General features: G+C 47.0%; 1 protein-coding gene and 1 long non-coding RNA gene across 8 annotated transcripts in view; one reads left to right on the top strand and one right to left on the bottom strand.

Annotated features, from left to right (window-relative positions):
- The first annotated feature begins 4,878 nt into the window (after window positions 1-4,878).
- LOC115075694 lies at window positions 4,879-6,199 on the top strand. 4 transcript variants are annotated; one of them, XR_003852580.1, is made up of 5 exons: window positions 4,879-5,515; window positions 5,550-5,601; window positions 5,808-6,013; window positions 6,047-6,089; window positions 6,166-6,199. It is a non-coding gene; the product is annotated as an uncharacterized LOC115075694 (long non-coding RNA). The 4 variants fall into 4 exon arrangements; XR_003852582.1 differs by having other exon boundaries at window positions 4,882-5,515; window positions 5,550-5,807; window positions 5,842-6,013; XR_003852581.1 differs by lacking the exon at window positions 6,166-6,199 and adding an exon at window positions 6,123-6,145 and having other exon boundaries at window positions 5,550-6,013.
- LOC115075692 (phospholemman-like) overlaps window positions 6,102-16,415 on the bottom strand; it is a 95,217-nt gene continuing 84,903 nt past the window's right edge. For all 4 annotated transcript variants that reach the window (XR_003852577.1, XR_003852578.1, XM_029576329.1 and 1 more), the window contains one exon: window positions 6,102-7,614. Coding sequence is in view for 1 of the 4 variants with exons in the window: in XM_029576329.1 (XP_029432189.1) it covers window positions 7,611-7,614 (4 nt within the window). In the remaining 3 variants the exon portion in view is untranslated. The remainder of the gene's footprint in view (window positions 7,615-16,415) is intronic.

Below are 16,415 nucleotides of genomic sequence, written 5' to 3'. Positions count from 1 at the left end.
AGCACCAGTTTTTCTGCCAGGTACCAAGGTGTGGTTAAGTACTCGGAATCTCCAGCTACCTAAACGCTCTCGTAAGTTGGCTCCTCGATACTGCGGGCCTTTTCAAGTTGCAGAGCGTATTGGTACAGTATCCTACAGACTTCGTCTTCCGTCATCACTTCGCATCCATAACGTGTTCCACGTATCTTTGCTGAAACCGGTGGTACTGTCCAGGTACCACCATCCTTCCACTGATGCACTATCATCTCCTACGTCTACGGAGCCTACGTATCAGGTACGAGAAGTCTTGGACGTTCGCTTCCATGCCCGTCGCTGGGAGTACCTGCTGGCATGGGAGGGGTGCGGTTCCGAGGAGGATTCTTGGGAACCAGCTCGGAACATCTTGGACAAATCATTGCTAACTCAATTTCATCTGGACCATCCCGGGAAGCCTGGCCCTCGGCGGAGGGGACGTAAGAGGGGGGGTACTGTTGCGGTCTCGGTCGCCACCGTGGCGTCCGAGGCCTTATCTGCTCCTCGGGTCCCGGAGAGCTGCCGCGCTCCGCGGACTCGGGTCCTCAGCCACCGCTTCCTCCCGCGTTCCGCGGACTCGGGACCTCAGCCGCTGCTTCCTCCTGCCGCTCTCCGACCCCCCGCGGCTCTACGGGGCCTTCGGACGCCATGGCGCCAGCTTCCTCACGGCCGCCGGCGTTCTCTCGCGGCTTAGCCCCGCCCCCAGGCGCGCGCGGCGGGCTGATCTCCGTTTTTAAAGGGACCAGCGCGGGAAAACTCGGCTCCTCCCGTTTCTGATCGTCAGACGCTGCAGGGCTATTTAAGCCCTGCAGTTCCTAGCCTTCCTTGCCTTGCAACGAGGTTCCCTACTTCTGGTAGCTCTGAGTTGCGTTCCTGGATTGCCTGTTTCCTGCCTGACTCCGCTTTGCCTGACTCCGCTTGCCTGTCTCCTGCCTTGACCTCGGATCGCTTGACCACGCTTGTCTTCAGCCTGCCTTGACTCCGGTCCGTGACTTCGACTCCTGTTGTCTTCAGCCTGCCTTGACCCCGGTTCGTGACCCGACTACTGCTTGCTCGCCGCCTGCCCAGACTCCAGTCCGGATTCCACTCCTGGGTTTCTTTGTTCTCGCCTAAGTCCCAGCGGTCCGGGTCTCTACGGGCTCCTCCTGGGGGGACCTCGGGCTTCCAGGGCGAAGACTCCTAAGTCCTAGCAACCCGGGCTCCCACAGCTCCTCTGGAGGAGTCACGGGTTTCCAGGTGAAGCTCCAATTGCCCAGTGGGAGTTCTGCCTACCGACTGTTCCTTCGGGTCGGTCGGCCTAAGGATCCACATCCGGATTGTCCTCATCGCAACAGCTCGATACAGAGGCAATATGATATTTTTTTATTTTATTCTTCGTTCCTTTTCAGATCTTTCCTAAAATTTTATTTGCTTTCTTGACCGCCACACACTGAGTTGAAGATTTCAACATATTGTCCACAAGGACTCCAAGGTCCTTTTCCTGGGTAATGACTCCCAATATCCCAGCATCATGTACTTGTACTTCATCTGCCATTCAGTTGCAAGGTCTCCCAGTCTCAGCAGGTCCTTCTGCAGTTCCTTGGAATCGCCTGCTATTTTAACAAATTTGAATAATTTTGAGTCACCTCACTCATCATTCCTTTTTTCCAGATCATTTACCAATATGTTAAACAGCACAGGTCCCACTACCAATCCTTTTGGTACCTCACAAACAACCTTTCTCCATTTGGAATACTGACCATTTAGTCTATTTATCTATCTATTTACGGCCTTTTAATCCGTTATCAATCCACAATAGAATACATGACTTTGTAACTTCGCGAGGAGCCTCTCATGAGGGACTTTGTCAAAAGCCTTCTGATTGTAGGTGGGTCTGGTCAGGCTCACGTCCATCAGAGGGAAGGGCCTTGGTCATCAACCAATGGTTAGCAGCATGCTTGGGTGCCAGTTGATTGCCTGTGTTTCTTGAGATACCTGAGAATACAAGTCCATCAGTGCCACTGGGGTAGAAGCAGGACTGGCTCAGCCTGGGGCTGTATGGTACCCTGTGGCCGTGTCATCAGAAAGATTTTAATGGTCCTCTAAGCTCATTATTTCGGTCAAAAAATGGACTCTCATTCTGCTGTAATTGGATCATATAATAGCCCTGAGGAGTTCTGGTTTAAGTAAGGCACTTTATGTTAAGTATAAACATTAATGGCTTAGCACTGCTGGCCTAAGGGATTTCTTCCTATTGATCGCACACCCCCCAGCCTGCCCAGACTCCGTGCTGCCTTTCAGTCACTAGAACAGAGAAATTCAGAGCGTTGTGACTAGCTGGTTTGCTCCATATATCAACTTTCCTTTATTTGAGCTCTTGCATCTTTTCTAGAATCTTATTCCTCGGCCTCCTTTTTATGTCTAAGATAACTTTTTTAAATGTTTAGACTTTATTTTTTATCAAAGGTGCAGACTCTTTATTATTGTCATGAACCAATTGAACAAAATCTCCTTCCTAGAGTATGTGCGTCCACTATTTGTACTTTACATATATCGCTGTGACATCTGCATGGGATTCTGATGAAGATCCTCTCTTCAGCTCTCAGGTCTGTATTCATACTTTACATGTATCAAAGAGGCACCTGCATAGGACTCTGATTGTGAGTTGAGGGAAATGCCTCATAGGATTCCATATGTAATGCACTTTGCCTTACTAAAAGTTAAACATATTCTTTAACACACAGCGAGATACATTCCTGCACATCCTCATTGGGAGTGCAGTGACTGTTTTCTGCTAATAGTGAATATGCAAAGGCCATTCTGCAGAAAAGCAGAAGGCAGTGGAGGTGTTGGTTTCGAAACTGAGTCAGAATCTGGTTTTTGGCCCTGGTCTTTCCTCTAAAATAAGTGGAGAAATTCTGGCGGAGGAGAGCCATTTAGCCCTGAATCAGCATGTCTGAGTACTTCAGATGCTGCAAAACACTAGAATGTTCTACTGATGTGTAGAAAACAATACTTTCCTAGTGGTAAGAGACTGAGTTGGACGTTGATAGAGATAATGACCTGCAGCACAGGGTATACATGAGTGGTTCCTACTGGGATGATGCGGTGGTGAGAACCTCAGAGATCCCTAGAAGAAAGGATCAGGGCATTTGGATCATTTATCCCAGAGTTGCTAACGTAACCCGCAAACCCCCCACTCTGACCCTCTTACACACTGGTGCGGTTGGGGGTATTCTTCGTGTGCAGCCCCTCTCCCTTGGCAGCATAATAAAACCTGAGGGGGCGCTACAGGAGTTTGAGCTCCTGGGGAAATCCTGAGTTCAGCACTTACAGAAAGAAACAGAAAGGACATTCATTTGTACAGACATTTACATCATCTGGACATTGATTACCTTTTAACAAAACAAGTAAAAGATTACCGGCATGGTTAAAAGGGGAGGTGAAAGAAGCTATTTTAGCCAAAAGATCTTCATTCAAAAATTGGAAGAAGGATCCAACAGAAGAAAATAGGATAAAGCATAAACGTTGGCAAGTTAAATATAAGACATTGATAAGACAGGCTAAGAGAGAATTTGAAAAGAAGTTGGCTGTAGAGGCAAAAACTCACAGTAAAAACTTTTTAAATATATCCAAAGCAGAAAGCCTGTGAGGGAGTCAGTTGGACCGTTAGATGATCGAGGGGTTAAAGGGGCACTTAGAGAAGATAAGGCCATCGTGGAAAGATTAAATGATTTCTTTGCTTCGGTGTTTACTGAAGAGGATGTTGGGGAGGTACCCGTACTGGAGAAGGTTTTCATGGGTAATGATTCAGATGGCTCACTCAAAGTTCTAGAAACTTTGGCATAGGTTTTCCGTGTTGGACCCCGTTGGATGATGTTGCCCATGTGTAAGAAATAACACCCTGCTGTCCTCGGAGAACACCTGCTACAGATAAGCAGCTCTGCTTTACCTCTCATAGTGCTTTGGTTTCTTCATGCCACTCTTTCTTTGGTTTTGATTCTACCCCTGGGAGTTTTCTGACACTTTTGGTACTTTTTTCCCCCATCATGGTGCCTTGAGCTGTTCATGGCACACTTGTTCCCACTTTGTCCCTGTGATTGCGGTAGCAAAACTGGAAGTGTGAGCTACCAGTGATGTTGTACGAACAATCTCTGATGGCATTGTGGAAGCTTCCCTAGAATTTGTTTTGTTTGCTCCTATTCGCTGCCACTTAACTGGATATCTTTTCAATTTATTCAGTTAAGGGGGCAAGTTATCTGGCCGGATAACTTTAAAACCCAACCAGTTATATTAAACATGACTAATTAGGTTTTAAAATTATTGGATACATTTAGGAGAGTATATTTAGTGGGACGTTTATCTCGCTGAAGAGCTGGGACAAGGTATCCAGCTAACTTGTCTGCTTGCTGGCTTACTGAATATTGAACATGTAGTAAATATAAATTATTATGAACACTGCGTTCTTTTAAATAAAAGGCAAAACTGACAACAAAACTCAGTGTAAATACATTTTTATTTTGTTGATTTATATCTATAAATGAGGATTTATTCTCTAATATATACAGAATTACTTGTCAGAAATACTGATTGCTTTATTTCAAAACATAGCAAAACCAACATTTGAGCAGTTGGGCCTCAGCCAATTTACTTTTCTCAGTCATTTGCAAAATTATTTCTCACTAAGGAGGTAATTTTCAAAGGGATATGTGTGTAAAAATAGCATATGTGTGTGTTAGTATGGGCACACGTGATTGCTTGTTTATAAACATCAGGAGTAGATGGTGTATTTTTGGTTTTGCGCATATATTTTGTACAAGCAGTAGTTGCTATTTTGCAAGAGATCTCCATATACGCATTACCAAATGAATTCATACATCCAGTTATTGACTGGCGGAAGTGAAATTGGACTTGTCTGTTGTCTGCAGTTTGTGGATTTGTTGATCTGGAGAACTGATGGTGATTCAGGGTAGCTGCTAGATCATCTAGGTGAGCTGGAAAAGGACTGGGTAAACCGGAGGAAAAATCGGTGAACTGGTGATTCCAAGAATTCACGCATATTTTATAAAGTTCTGGGTGTTTATTTGTGCAGTGTCACAATAATTTCACGTGTGAAATATGTGCACATATGTTTATAAAAGGGTATATTTCCTGCATTGGAAATATACACGCATATTGAAATATATGCTCTTACTTTCAGAGCAGAAATATGCAGCATTTTATAAACCGAGTGCTGGATAAGAGGGCATGTTATAGGGCTGAGATAGAGGAAGTAAATGGATATGTAGATGTGTTTACAGAACTGAGATACAGGAGGGGTGTGAATGGATATAGGGATGTGTTACAGGGCTGAGGTACAATAGGAGGCAAATGGATGCAGGAATGTGTTACAGGGCTAAGGTACAGGGGAAGAATGAACGGATATGGGAATGTGTTACAGGGCTGAGGTGAATGGATATGGGGATGTGTTACAGGGCTGAGGTGCAGGAGGTGAATGGATATGGGGATGTGTTACAGGGCTGAGGTGAATGGATATGGGGATGTGTTACAGGGCTGAGGTGCAGGAGGTGAATGGATATGGGGTTGTGTTACAGGGCTGAGGTGCAGGAGGTGAATGGATATGGGGATGTGTTACAGGGCTGAGGTGCAGGAGGTGAATGGATATGGGGTTGTGTTACAGGGCTGAGGTGCAGGAGGTGAATGGATATGGGGATGTGTTACAGGGCTGAGGTGCAGGAGGTGAATGGATATGGGGATGTGTTACAGGGCTGAGGTGCAGGAGGTGAATGGATATGGGGATGTGTTACAGGGCTGAGGTGAATGGATATGGGGATGTGTTACAGGGCTGAGGTGCAGGAGGTGAATGGATATGGGGATGTGTTACAGGGCTGAGGTGCAGGAGATGAATGGATATGGGGATGTGTTACAGGGCTGAGGTGCAGGAGATGAATGGATATGGGGATGTGTTACAGGGCTGAGGTGCAGGAGGTGAATGGATATGGGGATGTGTTACAGGGCTGAGGTGAATGGATATGGGATGTGTTACAGGGCTGAGGTGCAGGAGGTGAATGGATATGGGGATGTGTTACAGGGCTGAGGTGAATGGATATGGGATGTGTTACAGGGCTGAGGTGCAGGAGATGAATGGATATGGGGATGTGTTACAGGGCTGAGGTGCAGGAGGTGAATGGATATGGGGATGTGTTACAGGGCTGAGGTGCAGGAGGTGAATGGATATGGGGATGTGTTACAGGGCTGAGGTGCAGGAGGTGAATGGATATGGGGATGTGTTACAGGGCTGAGGTGCAGGAGGTGAATGGATATGGGGATGTGTTACAGGGCTGAGGTGCAGGAGGTGAATGGATATGGGGATGTGTTACAGGGCTGAGGTGCAGGAGGTGAATGGATATGGGGATGTATTACAGGGCTGAGGTGCAGGAGGTGAATGGATATGGGGATGTGTTACAGGGCTGAGGTGCAGGAGGTGAATGGATATGGGGTTGTGTTACAGGGCTGAGGTGCAGGAGGTGAATGGATATGGGGTTGTGTTACAGGGTTGAGGTGCAGGAGGTGAATGGATATGGGGATGTGTTACAGGGCTGAGGTGCAGGAGGTGAATGGATATGGGGATGTGTTACAGGGCTGAGGTGCAGGAGGTGAATGGATATGGGGATGTGTTACAGGGCTGAGGTGCAGAGGTGAATGGATATGGGGATGTGTTACAGGGCTGAGGTGCAGGAGGTGAATGGATATGGGGATGTGTTACAGGGCTGAGGTGCAGGAGGTGAATGGATATGGGGATGTGTTACAGGTCTGAGGGTGCAGGAGGTGAATGGATATGGGGATGTGTTACAGGGCTGAGGTGCAGGAGGTGAATGGATATGGGGATGTGTTACAGGGCTGAGGTGCAGGAGGTGAATGGATATGGGGATGTGTTACAGGGCTGAGGTGCAGGAGGTGAATGGATATGGGGATGTGTTACAGGGCTGAGGTGCAGGAGATGAATGGATATGGGGATGTGTTACAGGGCTGAGGTGCAGGAGGTGAATGGATATGGGGATGTGTTACAGGGCTGAGGTGCAGGAGGTGAATGGATATGGGGATGTGTTACAGGGCTGAGGTGCAGGAGGTGAATGGATATGGGGATGTGTTACAGGGCTGAGGTGCAGGAGGTGAATGGATATGGGGTTGTGTTACAGGGCTGAGGTGCAGGAGGTGAATGGATATGGGGTTGTGTTACAGGGCTGAGGTGCAGGAGGTGAATGGATATGGGGATGTGTTACAGGGCTGAGGTGCAGGAGGTGAATGGATATGGGGATGTGTTACAGGGCTGAGGTGCAGGAGGTGAATGGATATGGGGATGTGTTACATACATACATAAGGCAGTTAACATGATGAATAAGTGCCAAGGACATAGTAGATGGTTACATGCTTTATCCAGTGGGTAAAGAGACTGAGATGAAAGCACTGCAGTCAGAGCACCCAGGCTGATGCTACTCTGGGACATCGCTAGCCCATGAGAAGAAAGGTCTTCTGCTGTAGAAATCCGGAGAAAAGAATAATTTCTGATTTCCGGTGAAAGAGGTTGATGACTGAGGAGCTGCTCTATGTCTTTGAAATTACCTGTAAGAGAATGAATAAAAACAAGAAAACACATGAGGTTGATATTCAAAGGCTGGAAAACCCAATGTTTTAATATTTCCTGCCTATTACCATTTAAAGTTTGACAGGGTAAGTCATTACCCGTGATGAGAAAAGGCTATGGGCATTCCGGGAGTGTGACTAAAATGTATTCAGCGCTGGCTGGAGAAAGTTATCCAGCTAACTCTGACCAGTTAAACTCTCATCCTGAAGTTAGATGGATAAAAAAACCCAACAACTAGAAGCTGAGCAATATCCAATCTCTCTCCTCCTGCCCTCTAGAAAAAATAGATGTAGCACAGGCCGAATGCTACCCCTTCCTGATTCCTAAAAGTATTGTAGGGACTGAGCAACACTGATTCCCAACAATACCTACCAACAAAAAATTGTTATCAAAAATCCCCCTCTACCACAAACCTCTAGGGGTATCCCCAAAGCAGAGAGCTCTGCTGAATATGCTGCCAGTATTAATGTATTCATTTTATTCTGTCTCCGCTACGTGTTTCCCGTGCACAACTTAAACAGATAACTTAGCCTTTTCTTGCAAGCAGAGGAGTCCACTTCAGCTCCAAACTTTGGGGCCGATGCAATAAATATGCGCAGAAAGCAGGCGCAGAACAGTCAGTGCCCACTTTTTAAAGCGCCCCTCTATTTAAATTAGGGGGTCATATTAGTTTCATTCCACATTAGAGGCGTTAATCTCCTTATTGCATAAGGGGATTAATTAGTGCCTATACAACCCGCATCCAACTGCGGGTTATACAGTGTGCTTGGCTGAGCTCACTGTATTTCATCGACCCCTTTGTTAACAGGCAAAAAAAATAGTCTTATTATGCGTAAACCGCAGATAACAATGACCAGCACAGACTGGGCCTCAGAAATAAATACAGGTAGAATAAGGATAATTCTGCAGGGATGGGCCAGATTATTTGCTGACTCATACAGATCTGGCCAGAGATGACTGTTTCCAAGTCATAAGCTTTCAGAGCCAGGTGCACTGAATAATAATATAGCAAAAACAATGAACATGCAGGCTGACCACCAGCAAGCAAGAAAACTATGCAGAATGAAAACATGTAATACAGTATTAGCAGAAACAAAAAGGCTGTTGTGAAAGCAGGACAACAGTGAATTCACAGAAAAACACATGGGGAGACAGACACTCATAAAAACATAAGATTCCATTATTAACTTTTCTTTGGCTAAACACTACAACATTGCAGTCAATGTAAGGAGTCCAAAAGTGCTCACGCTTCTTCATGAGCCAAGAAAAGCACTGTTTGTTTGTTTATTTATTTTATTTAGATTTAGATTCTTATATTCTGCTTTTTGCACTTTTATCAGCACTTCAAATTGGATTACATTCAGGTACTGTAGGTATTTCCCTATCCCCAGAGGACTTACAGTCTTGCAGGCCAATACAGTACCGTGCACTCGGCCGAGCGCTTTCAACGCACGTCTATTACCCCTTGTACTGTAAGGGGTAATAGCATGTCAAAAACGCCCGACCAACCCCCCAAAAACTAATAGCGTTCATTACATGCAAATGCATGTTAATGAGCCTATTAGTTAATAGCCCAGGATACTGAAAGTAAAATGTGCAGCCAAGCCGCACATTTTACTCTCAAAAATTAACGCCTGCCCAAGGGCAGGCATTAAATTCTGAACAACCCAGAAAAGTGGATAGAAAAGCAGAAAATACTGCTTTTCAATACACCCACTTAATATCCTAGCAATATTAAGTCGGAGGTACCAAAACTTTAAAAAAAAAAAAAAAGTAAAAAACTCTGCCCGCCAGTCAGCAGTTAGCAAAACGGACGTTCAATTTTACCGGTGTCCATTTTCCTAACCCATGGCTCTCAGCGGGTTTGAAAACCAATGCCGGTAAAATTGAGTGTCACTTTTCGGACCCGCTGACAGCCACCTCTACCGTTAATAAGGAGGCACTAGGGATGTGAAATTGTCCCTAGCACACCACCTAATTTATATACAGAATCACACCCAAGAGAGGTGCCTTGGTGTGTGTTGAGAGAGCAGGTGCTCAATAGGGGTGTGCATTCGTTTCCAACGTATTGGCAATCCGCAACATATAGGGCCATATTTGTTGTATTCGTGGGGAAGCGAAACGTATCGCAATTCCCACGAATACAACGAATCTTCACCGAATTATTCGGCCATCTAAAGGAGTGAATTTAAACAAAACCCCCACCCTCCTGATCCCCCAAGACTTGCCAAAAGTCCCTGGTGGTCCAGCGGGGGTCCTGGAGCTATCTCCTGCACTCGGGCCGTCGGCTGCCGGTATTCAAAATGGCGCCGATAGCCTTTGCCCTTACTATGTCACAGGGGCTACCGATGCCATTGGTCGGCCCCTGTCACATGGTAGGAGCACAAGATGGCGCTGGCCGTCCATTGCTCCTACCATGTGACAGGGGCCGACCAATGGCACCGGAATCCCCTGTGATATAGTAAGGTCAAAGGCTATCGGCGCCATTTTGAATACCGGCAGCCGACGGCGTGTGTGCAGTAGATGGCTCCCGGACCCCTGCTGGACCACCAGGGAGTTTTGGCAAGTCTTGGGGGGGGTCAGGAGGGTGGGGCGTTGTAGTTAGTTAAATTTTAGCTGGGAAACGAATAAGAATGGAACGCATCGGGGGCCCCCCCTTGCCGAATGCAAACATATCTGCCCCCCCCCCCCATGAATTCAAATAACTAATGTAACATGTGCAGTCCCTCTGAACATCCCTAGTGCTCAACATGGAGCACCTGTTCTCCTGCATTGGTCTGTAAGTTTGTACCTGAGACAATGGAGGGTAAAATGACTTGCCCAAGGTCACAAGGAGCAACATTGGGACTTGAACGCTGCTCTCCTTGTTCTATAGCCCGCTGCTCTAACCACTAGGTTACTCCTCCACTCCACTCTTTGCAGGCCCTTGTCTGACAGTTTATATTTCAGCTTTAGAGATCTTCCCTTCTCCTTTGGGCATTGTCTTAGTGATGAGCTCCATTGGCCATTCGTTCCATGTTTCTTGCTTGTCTTTGAGCAAAACAAGGTCACCCACCTGGAGTTCTGGTATACTGTGTTGATACTTCAGCCCTGCAGAGTTTTCATATATTCTCTTCTCCAACCATCCCAAAAGATATTGGTGAGGTATGTATGATTTTTGCCCCAATATACCAGTCACAAGACTCAGAAAAATTTTAGAAATTTAGTAAAATGTTTATTATTGTAAATACATGATTGGCCAATCACAATATGTGCGTCTGGGAAGGAGAAATACAGGGTCAGCCAGACGCTTGATGCCTTAAGATCCCTCCTTTCCTATGTCACAATCTTATATACATTTTTTCTAGTTTCCTTTGCCAAGTATTGATCATTTCTAAATGCATCATTCTGGCCTGGCTTCCTTTCCCTAGACCACCTGTAACCCAACATCTGTTCTCTTTCTTCCTTTCTTTCTTTCAGGTTCAAATGTCCATTCTCCTTCTATTTCCATCTCCCCACAATGCTTTGTAGGAAGACATCGATCATCTCTTATCGGTATCTGCATTTTCCTTTGTAGTTGACTTCTACACAGACCACACATGTATCCTATGTGGGCCATTCCCTTCCCTTTATGCTGACCACCCCACATCCTGCAGCTACAATGAGCTGCTCTCGCTCCTCGCAGCACATACTGATATGTGCTGGCACAAACTTAGCAGGACATAGTTCAGCAGTCAGCATTATACAGGTATTAAATCTGTGACCATTGCCATTTGTAAAGTTCTTGGCATCAAACTATCAGTCTTTTGGATAAAGATAGTAGCAGATAAAGATAGTATAAAGTATTTGGATAAGATAGTAGTCAGAATGGTTGGAGACTCTGGGTTTGTTGCTATGGGAACCAAGTGTGGTATTGATGACGGCTGAGTGTTCTGACTTTGTTGGAAATTGTGAACCCTGGGCTGAGATGAGGGATGTCTCTGCCCACAGGGAGGAGCCCTGTGCACCTCACTGTGGTGGGCATGGTCTCAGCGACATAGGACTCAGTTGTAAAGAGCTTTGTATTAGAGAGAAAATATAATGCATAACCCGAGGAGCGGGAAATGCAATAAAACAGTTTTTGAGCGAGTTATTCAGGGTAGTGCTGTAGATGAGATGATCCAGTAGTGGCCCGCAGTGCGGGGTATGCCGAGGATAGCTGTACAGCAGGTGACGTAGCAGAGGTCTGAAGATCCAGGAACTAGGTAGAGGATTTTGAGTGGTGGTAGTGATACCCTGTAGCTCAGGATAGGTAGCAGAGCTATGCTGAGGAACGGTAGTGGCCCGAGGAATGGGGTACACAATGGAATCCCAGCAATGTAGACAGCAAATGAAGCTGAAGAAGATACTCACACAAGGAAGTTCAGGAGCGGAACCCGAGATTCGGATTAAGAGAAGACCAAGGCAGAAAGGCCCTACGAGGAGCAGATAGCCGAAACGCGGAGGGCCTCCGTGGAGCGGGTACCCAGAGCGTCCCAATGCCACGAGGAAAAACTGGAACAGAAGATCCCAGTGTGGAGTGGATTTAACAACGAGAGAACTCCTTGCTAACTCGTCTTAGCAGTAGGCCGGTCAACTTAAGTATACCAGCGGGTTAACGTCATTGGGAGGGGATGCCCCTGAGGTTCCCGCCATGATGTAGACAAAAGCAGGTCCTGCACACGTGCGCGTGCCTAGGTGATTCCGGAAGTAAGATGGCAGTTGGCAAGCGCCACGCCATCCTGGGGATGCTAGGGAGGTCGGTGTTGGTTGGCGGAGGTCGCTACTCTTCCAATGATTGATGGTGCAGGGAAAGAAGAGGTGAGCATGAGAGGTCGCAGCTGTCTGCGACCGACAGGCGCAACAGTACCCTCCTTCTTAGGGTCCCTCCCTGGGAGTTTTGGCTTCCTGGGTTGAGCCAGATGAAATTGTCTAATCAATTCTTTGTCCAGGATGTTTTTGGCAGGCTCCCAGCTATTTTCCTCTGGTCCGAATCCTTCCCAGGATATCAAGTACTCCCAGTGTCTTCCATGTTTCCGCACATCAAGAATGTCATCAACCTGGTAGGTAATGTCCTCCTCAGCAGCGAGGGGTTGCGACTCAGGTGTCTTCTTAGAAAACTCAGATAAGATGAATGGTTTTAGAAGAGAAATGTGGAAGGCGTTGTGGATCTTTAGAGATGATGGCCACTGTAAGTTGTACGTGACTGGACCCAGTTGACAAAGTATGGGAAAAGGTACTATATACCAAGGTGCAAAGCGAACTGAAGGCAATTTGAGATGAAGGAAGCGGGTACTAAGCCATACCTTGTCCCCGGGCTGTAGCTGTGGCGTTGCTCTGTGATGGGCGTCATAAAAGTTCTTTGCTTGTTGTCCAGCTTTATGGAGAAGCCCTTTTGTATGTTCCCACAGCTGATGTAACTTCTGTGCTGAAGCTTGGGCAGCTGGAGAGGATACTGATAACGATATTGGTAATGGAGGTAAAGGCTGGCGACCATAGACAAGGTGAAAGGGTGAAGATCCTGTGGAAGCTGAAGGATGAGAGTTCAGCATGAATTCTGTCCAGGGGAGCAGTTCGGCCCAATCGCTTTGTTTGGAATTGATATAGGATCTGAGAAACTGCTTTAATGTGCGGTTCATCCTTTCAGTTTGTCCATTGGCTTGCGGATAATAACCAGATGTCAGATCTAGAGAAATATCAAATTTTTTACATCGAAATCTCCAGAATTTGGCTGTGAATTGTACTCCTCGGTCAGAGAGGATGTGCTTAGGCATGCCATGTAACCGGAAGATCTGGCGGATGAAAAGTTTCACCAGTTCAGAAGCAGTCTGGGTAAAGCCATAAAATGAGCCATTTTGGAAAACTGATCAACCATGACCCAAATGGTGTTGTTACCACTAGACACAGGTAGGTCAACGATAAAGTCTGTGGATATGTGTGTCCATGGTTCGCTGGGAGCGGGCAAAGGTTGGAGAAGTCCCCAGGGATGACTGGCAGGTGGTTTCTGACTTTGCACATGTGAGAGCATGATTTCTACATACATACATCCTCCTTTATTGATGGCCACCAGTAGTATCTTTGCAAGGTGGTCAGAGTTCTGGATTGACCAGGATGACCTGCAAAGAGTGAATCGTGAGCCCATCTCAGGACTTTCTTCCTGAATACCCGGGGTACCACCGTTCTTCCAGCTGGGACTGTGTATGTCGCTGTGAAGAGCACCTTGGAAGGGTCAATGATATAACGCGGAGTGTCCGGGGTATCATCTGGAGTAAATGAGCAGGAAAGAGCATCCACACAGGTGTTTTTGTCTGCTGGGCGATACCTCAAAAGGAAGTTGAATCTGTTGAAAAAGAACGACCAGCGGGCTTGTCTGTGGTTCAATCTCCGTACAGGTACTTGCTTTTCTTTACTCTGCAAGCCAGGATCCAGGGCTTGGATCGAGCCTTTTCCTGCACCCAGCCCTCCATCGGACCCTCTCCTCCTCCTCGTGGCTGTTGACCCCTCCCCCAGCTGGAAGACTGCCCTGCTTCTAACGAATGTGCTTTTAAATCTCCGTACAGGTACTTGCTTTTCTTTACTCTGCAAGCCAGGATCCAGGGCTTGGATCGAGCCTTTTCCTGCACCCAGCCCTCCATCGGACCCTCTCCTCCTCCTCGTGGCTGTTGACCCCTCCCCCAGCTGGAAGACTGCCCTGCTTCTAACGACTGTGCTTTTAAATCTCCGTACAGGTACTTGCTTTTCTTTACTCTGCAAGCCAGGATCAGGGGGCTTGGATCGAGCCTTTTCCTGCACCCAGCCCTCCATCGGACCCTCTCCTCCTCCTCCACCCTCGTGGCTGTTGACCCCTCCCCCAGCTGGAAGACTGCCCTGCTTCTAACGACTCCGCCTTTAAATCTCCGTGCTGGAAGCCAAGACTCATATTAATGACATCACTGTTGAGCATCACAGAAAAGAGTCATCTATAAAAATCTAACCAGGCCAGGCGTCACGCGCCGAAGGAGCGCGACAAAGGGGCCTGCCCCTTTGAGCGCCCCTTCGTGCAGCCCCTTCGGACTGCCCTGAAGGACCCTGGAAGACCCTAAAGTACTACACGGACCTCCTTCTCACCCAGCAGTCCCTTTGGACCCTGAGGTATCGCTGCTCACTTGCCAGCCTCTCAGCCAAGACCCATCCTGCTCCAGGACCACCCTGCTCCAGGACCTCGGAGTGAGTGGGCACCTCCCCAAAGTGCCTATCTCCCCTCTCTCAGGTGTTCATGAGCCTGCCTCCCAGCCACTGGACTACAGCCACTGGACTACCCCCCTAACACCTTAAATTGCTCTATTCTGTGGTATGTGCATGTTATCTACATGTTATCTAAGCTGTATAACCTGCATTGTCTGACCTGCATGGTACACTACTTACACCTCTTACTCTACCTAATCAGCTTTGTGCCCTTCCCTCAGTTTTCAACTCCTTGATACCTTAATCCCCGCCTTTGTACTACCCTATATCCTCTCAGTCTCATTTTTACCTACCCCCTCTCCCTCCCTCCTCCTTTTGCCTACTCACCCAACATGACCACACAACACATCAACCGCATCCACCTTCCCCACAACAGACGCCCCCATTCCCATCCCCCCATCCCACCCCCCCCCTACAAATCCCTCCTCCCTATCCTCACTACCCCCATCAACCAATTCCTTGGACTCACTACCCTCTCCATCATTCTGTTCAACGCCCAATCACTCTCCAAAAAAACCCCCATCTTAAATGACCTCCTCACTGACACCAAGCCAGACATCTGTGCGATCACGGAAACCTGGCTCAAACAAACAGACATTGTCCTCCTGAACCAGCTACCTACACAATCCTACGACTTCCTATCCATTCCAAGACCCAAGAAAAGAGGAGGTGGCATCCTCCTAGCCTTCAAGAAACACCTTAATCTCAAACTCTCCCTCACCACATCACCCTCCAAGCTAGAAATTGGCCTCTTCAAAGCCCCCTCACTGCAAATTTGTCTCATTTATGCCCCCCCTGGATCCATCGAACGGGACCCCTCCCCCCTAATTGAATTCTTATCTGCCAACATAAACATTGAAATCCCTTCCATCATACTAGGAGACTTCAACCTCCATGTCGATGCCACCCCCCTTACCCCTTCTTGTGAGGCATTCCTTACTGCACTCCAAGCTCTAGGCCTTAGACAAATTGTTGCCTCCCCCACCCACCAAGCTGGTGTATAATTTCTCTGGACTCACAGCTAGGGCAACAAGAACATTTCAAATCCACAAGAGGTTTTCAAATTTAGTTTATTTGGCTTCTTGAAAAGTCAAATGTTCCTGTGAGATGCAATATAACTGCCCTCTATCTGTAATAACTTGCATCTCCCCTCACACAGGAAGAGAGCCTTCTTTTATAATTAAAACATACAGTATTGCTGAAACTTCCAGAAAGGTGTAACCGCCCACAAACACATGATACTGTTGTCATGACAATCTATCCTGTATAGGAAATGCTTGTGAGGACCTCCCTCAACTAAGAATTCTTCTAACCCTGTTCCTCCTCCCACTGTAAACAAGTTCCTTTATCAATGACTTTGCTGGCTTTGTTCTTCTGTTCTTCTCTTGATATTCTTTGTTGTATAAACAGGTAACAAGTCTGGTGTTTGAATAGAAGCTCAGCATGAACTCCATTTCTTGGCACCAGGATTTAATTAAAACAGTCACCTCACAAGATCTTCTATTTCAAATTGGTTTCAGTTCATTGACACCATGCATCTGCAAAATAAAAGCCTGCA

This window comes from Rhinatrema bivittatum, chromosome 14, assembly GCF_901001135.1.
Source record: "Rhinatrema bivittatum chromosome 14, aRhiBiv1.1, whole genome shotgun sequence".
NCBI lineage: Eukaryota > Metazoa > Chordata > Amphibia > Gymnophiona > Rhinatrematidae > Rhinatrema > Rhinatrema bivittatum.
Note: the sequence above shows the minus strand (reverse complement) of the source record. Positions and strands in the feature narration are given on the sequence as shown.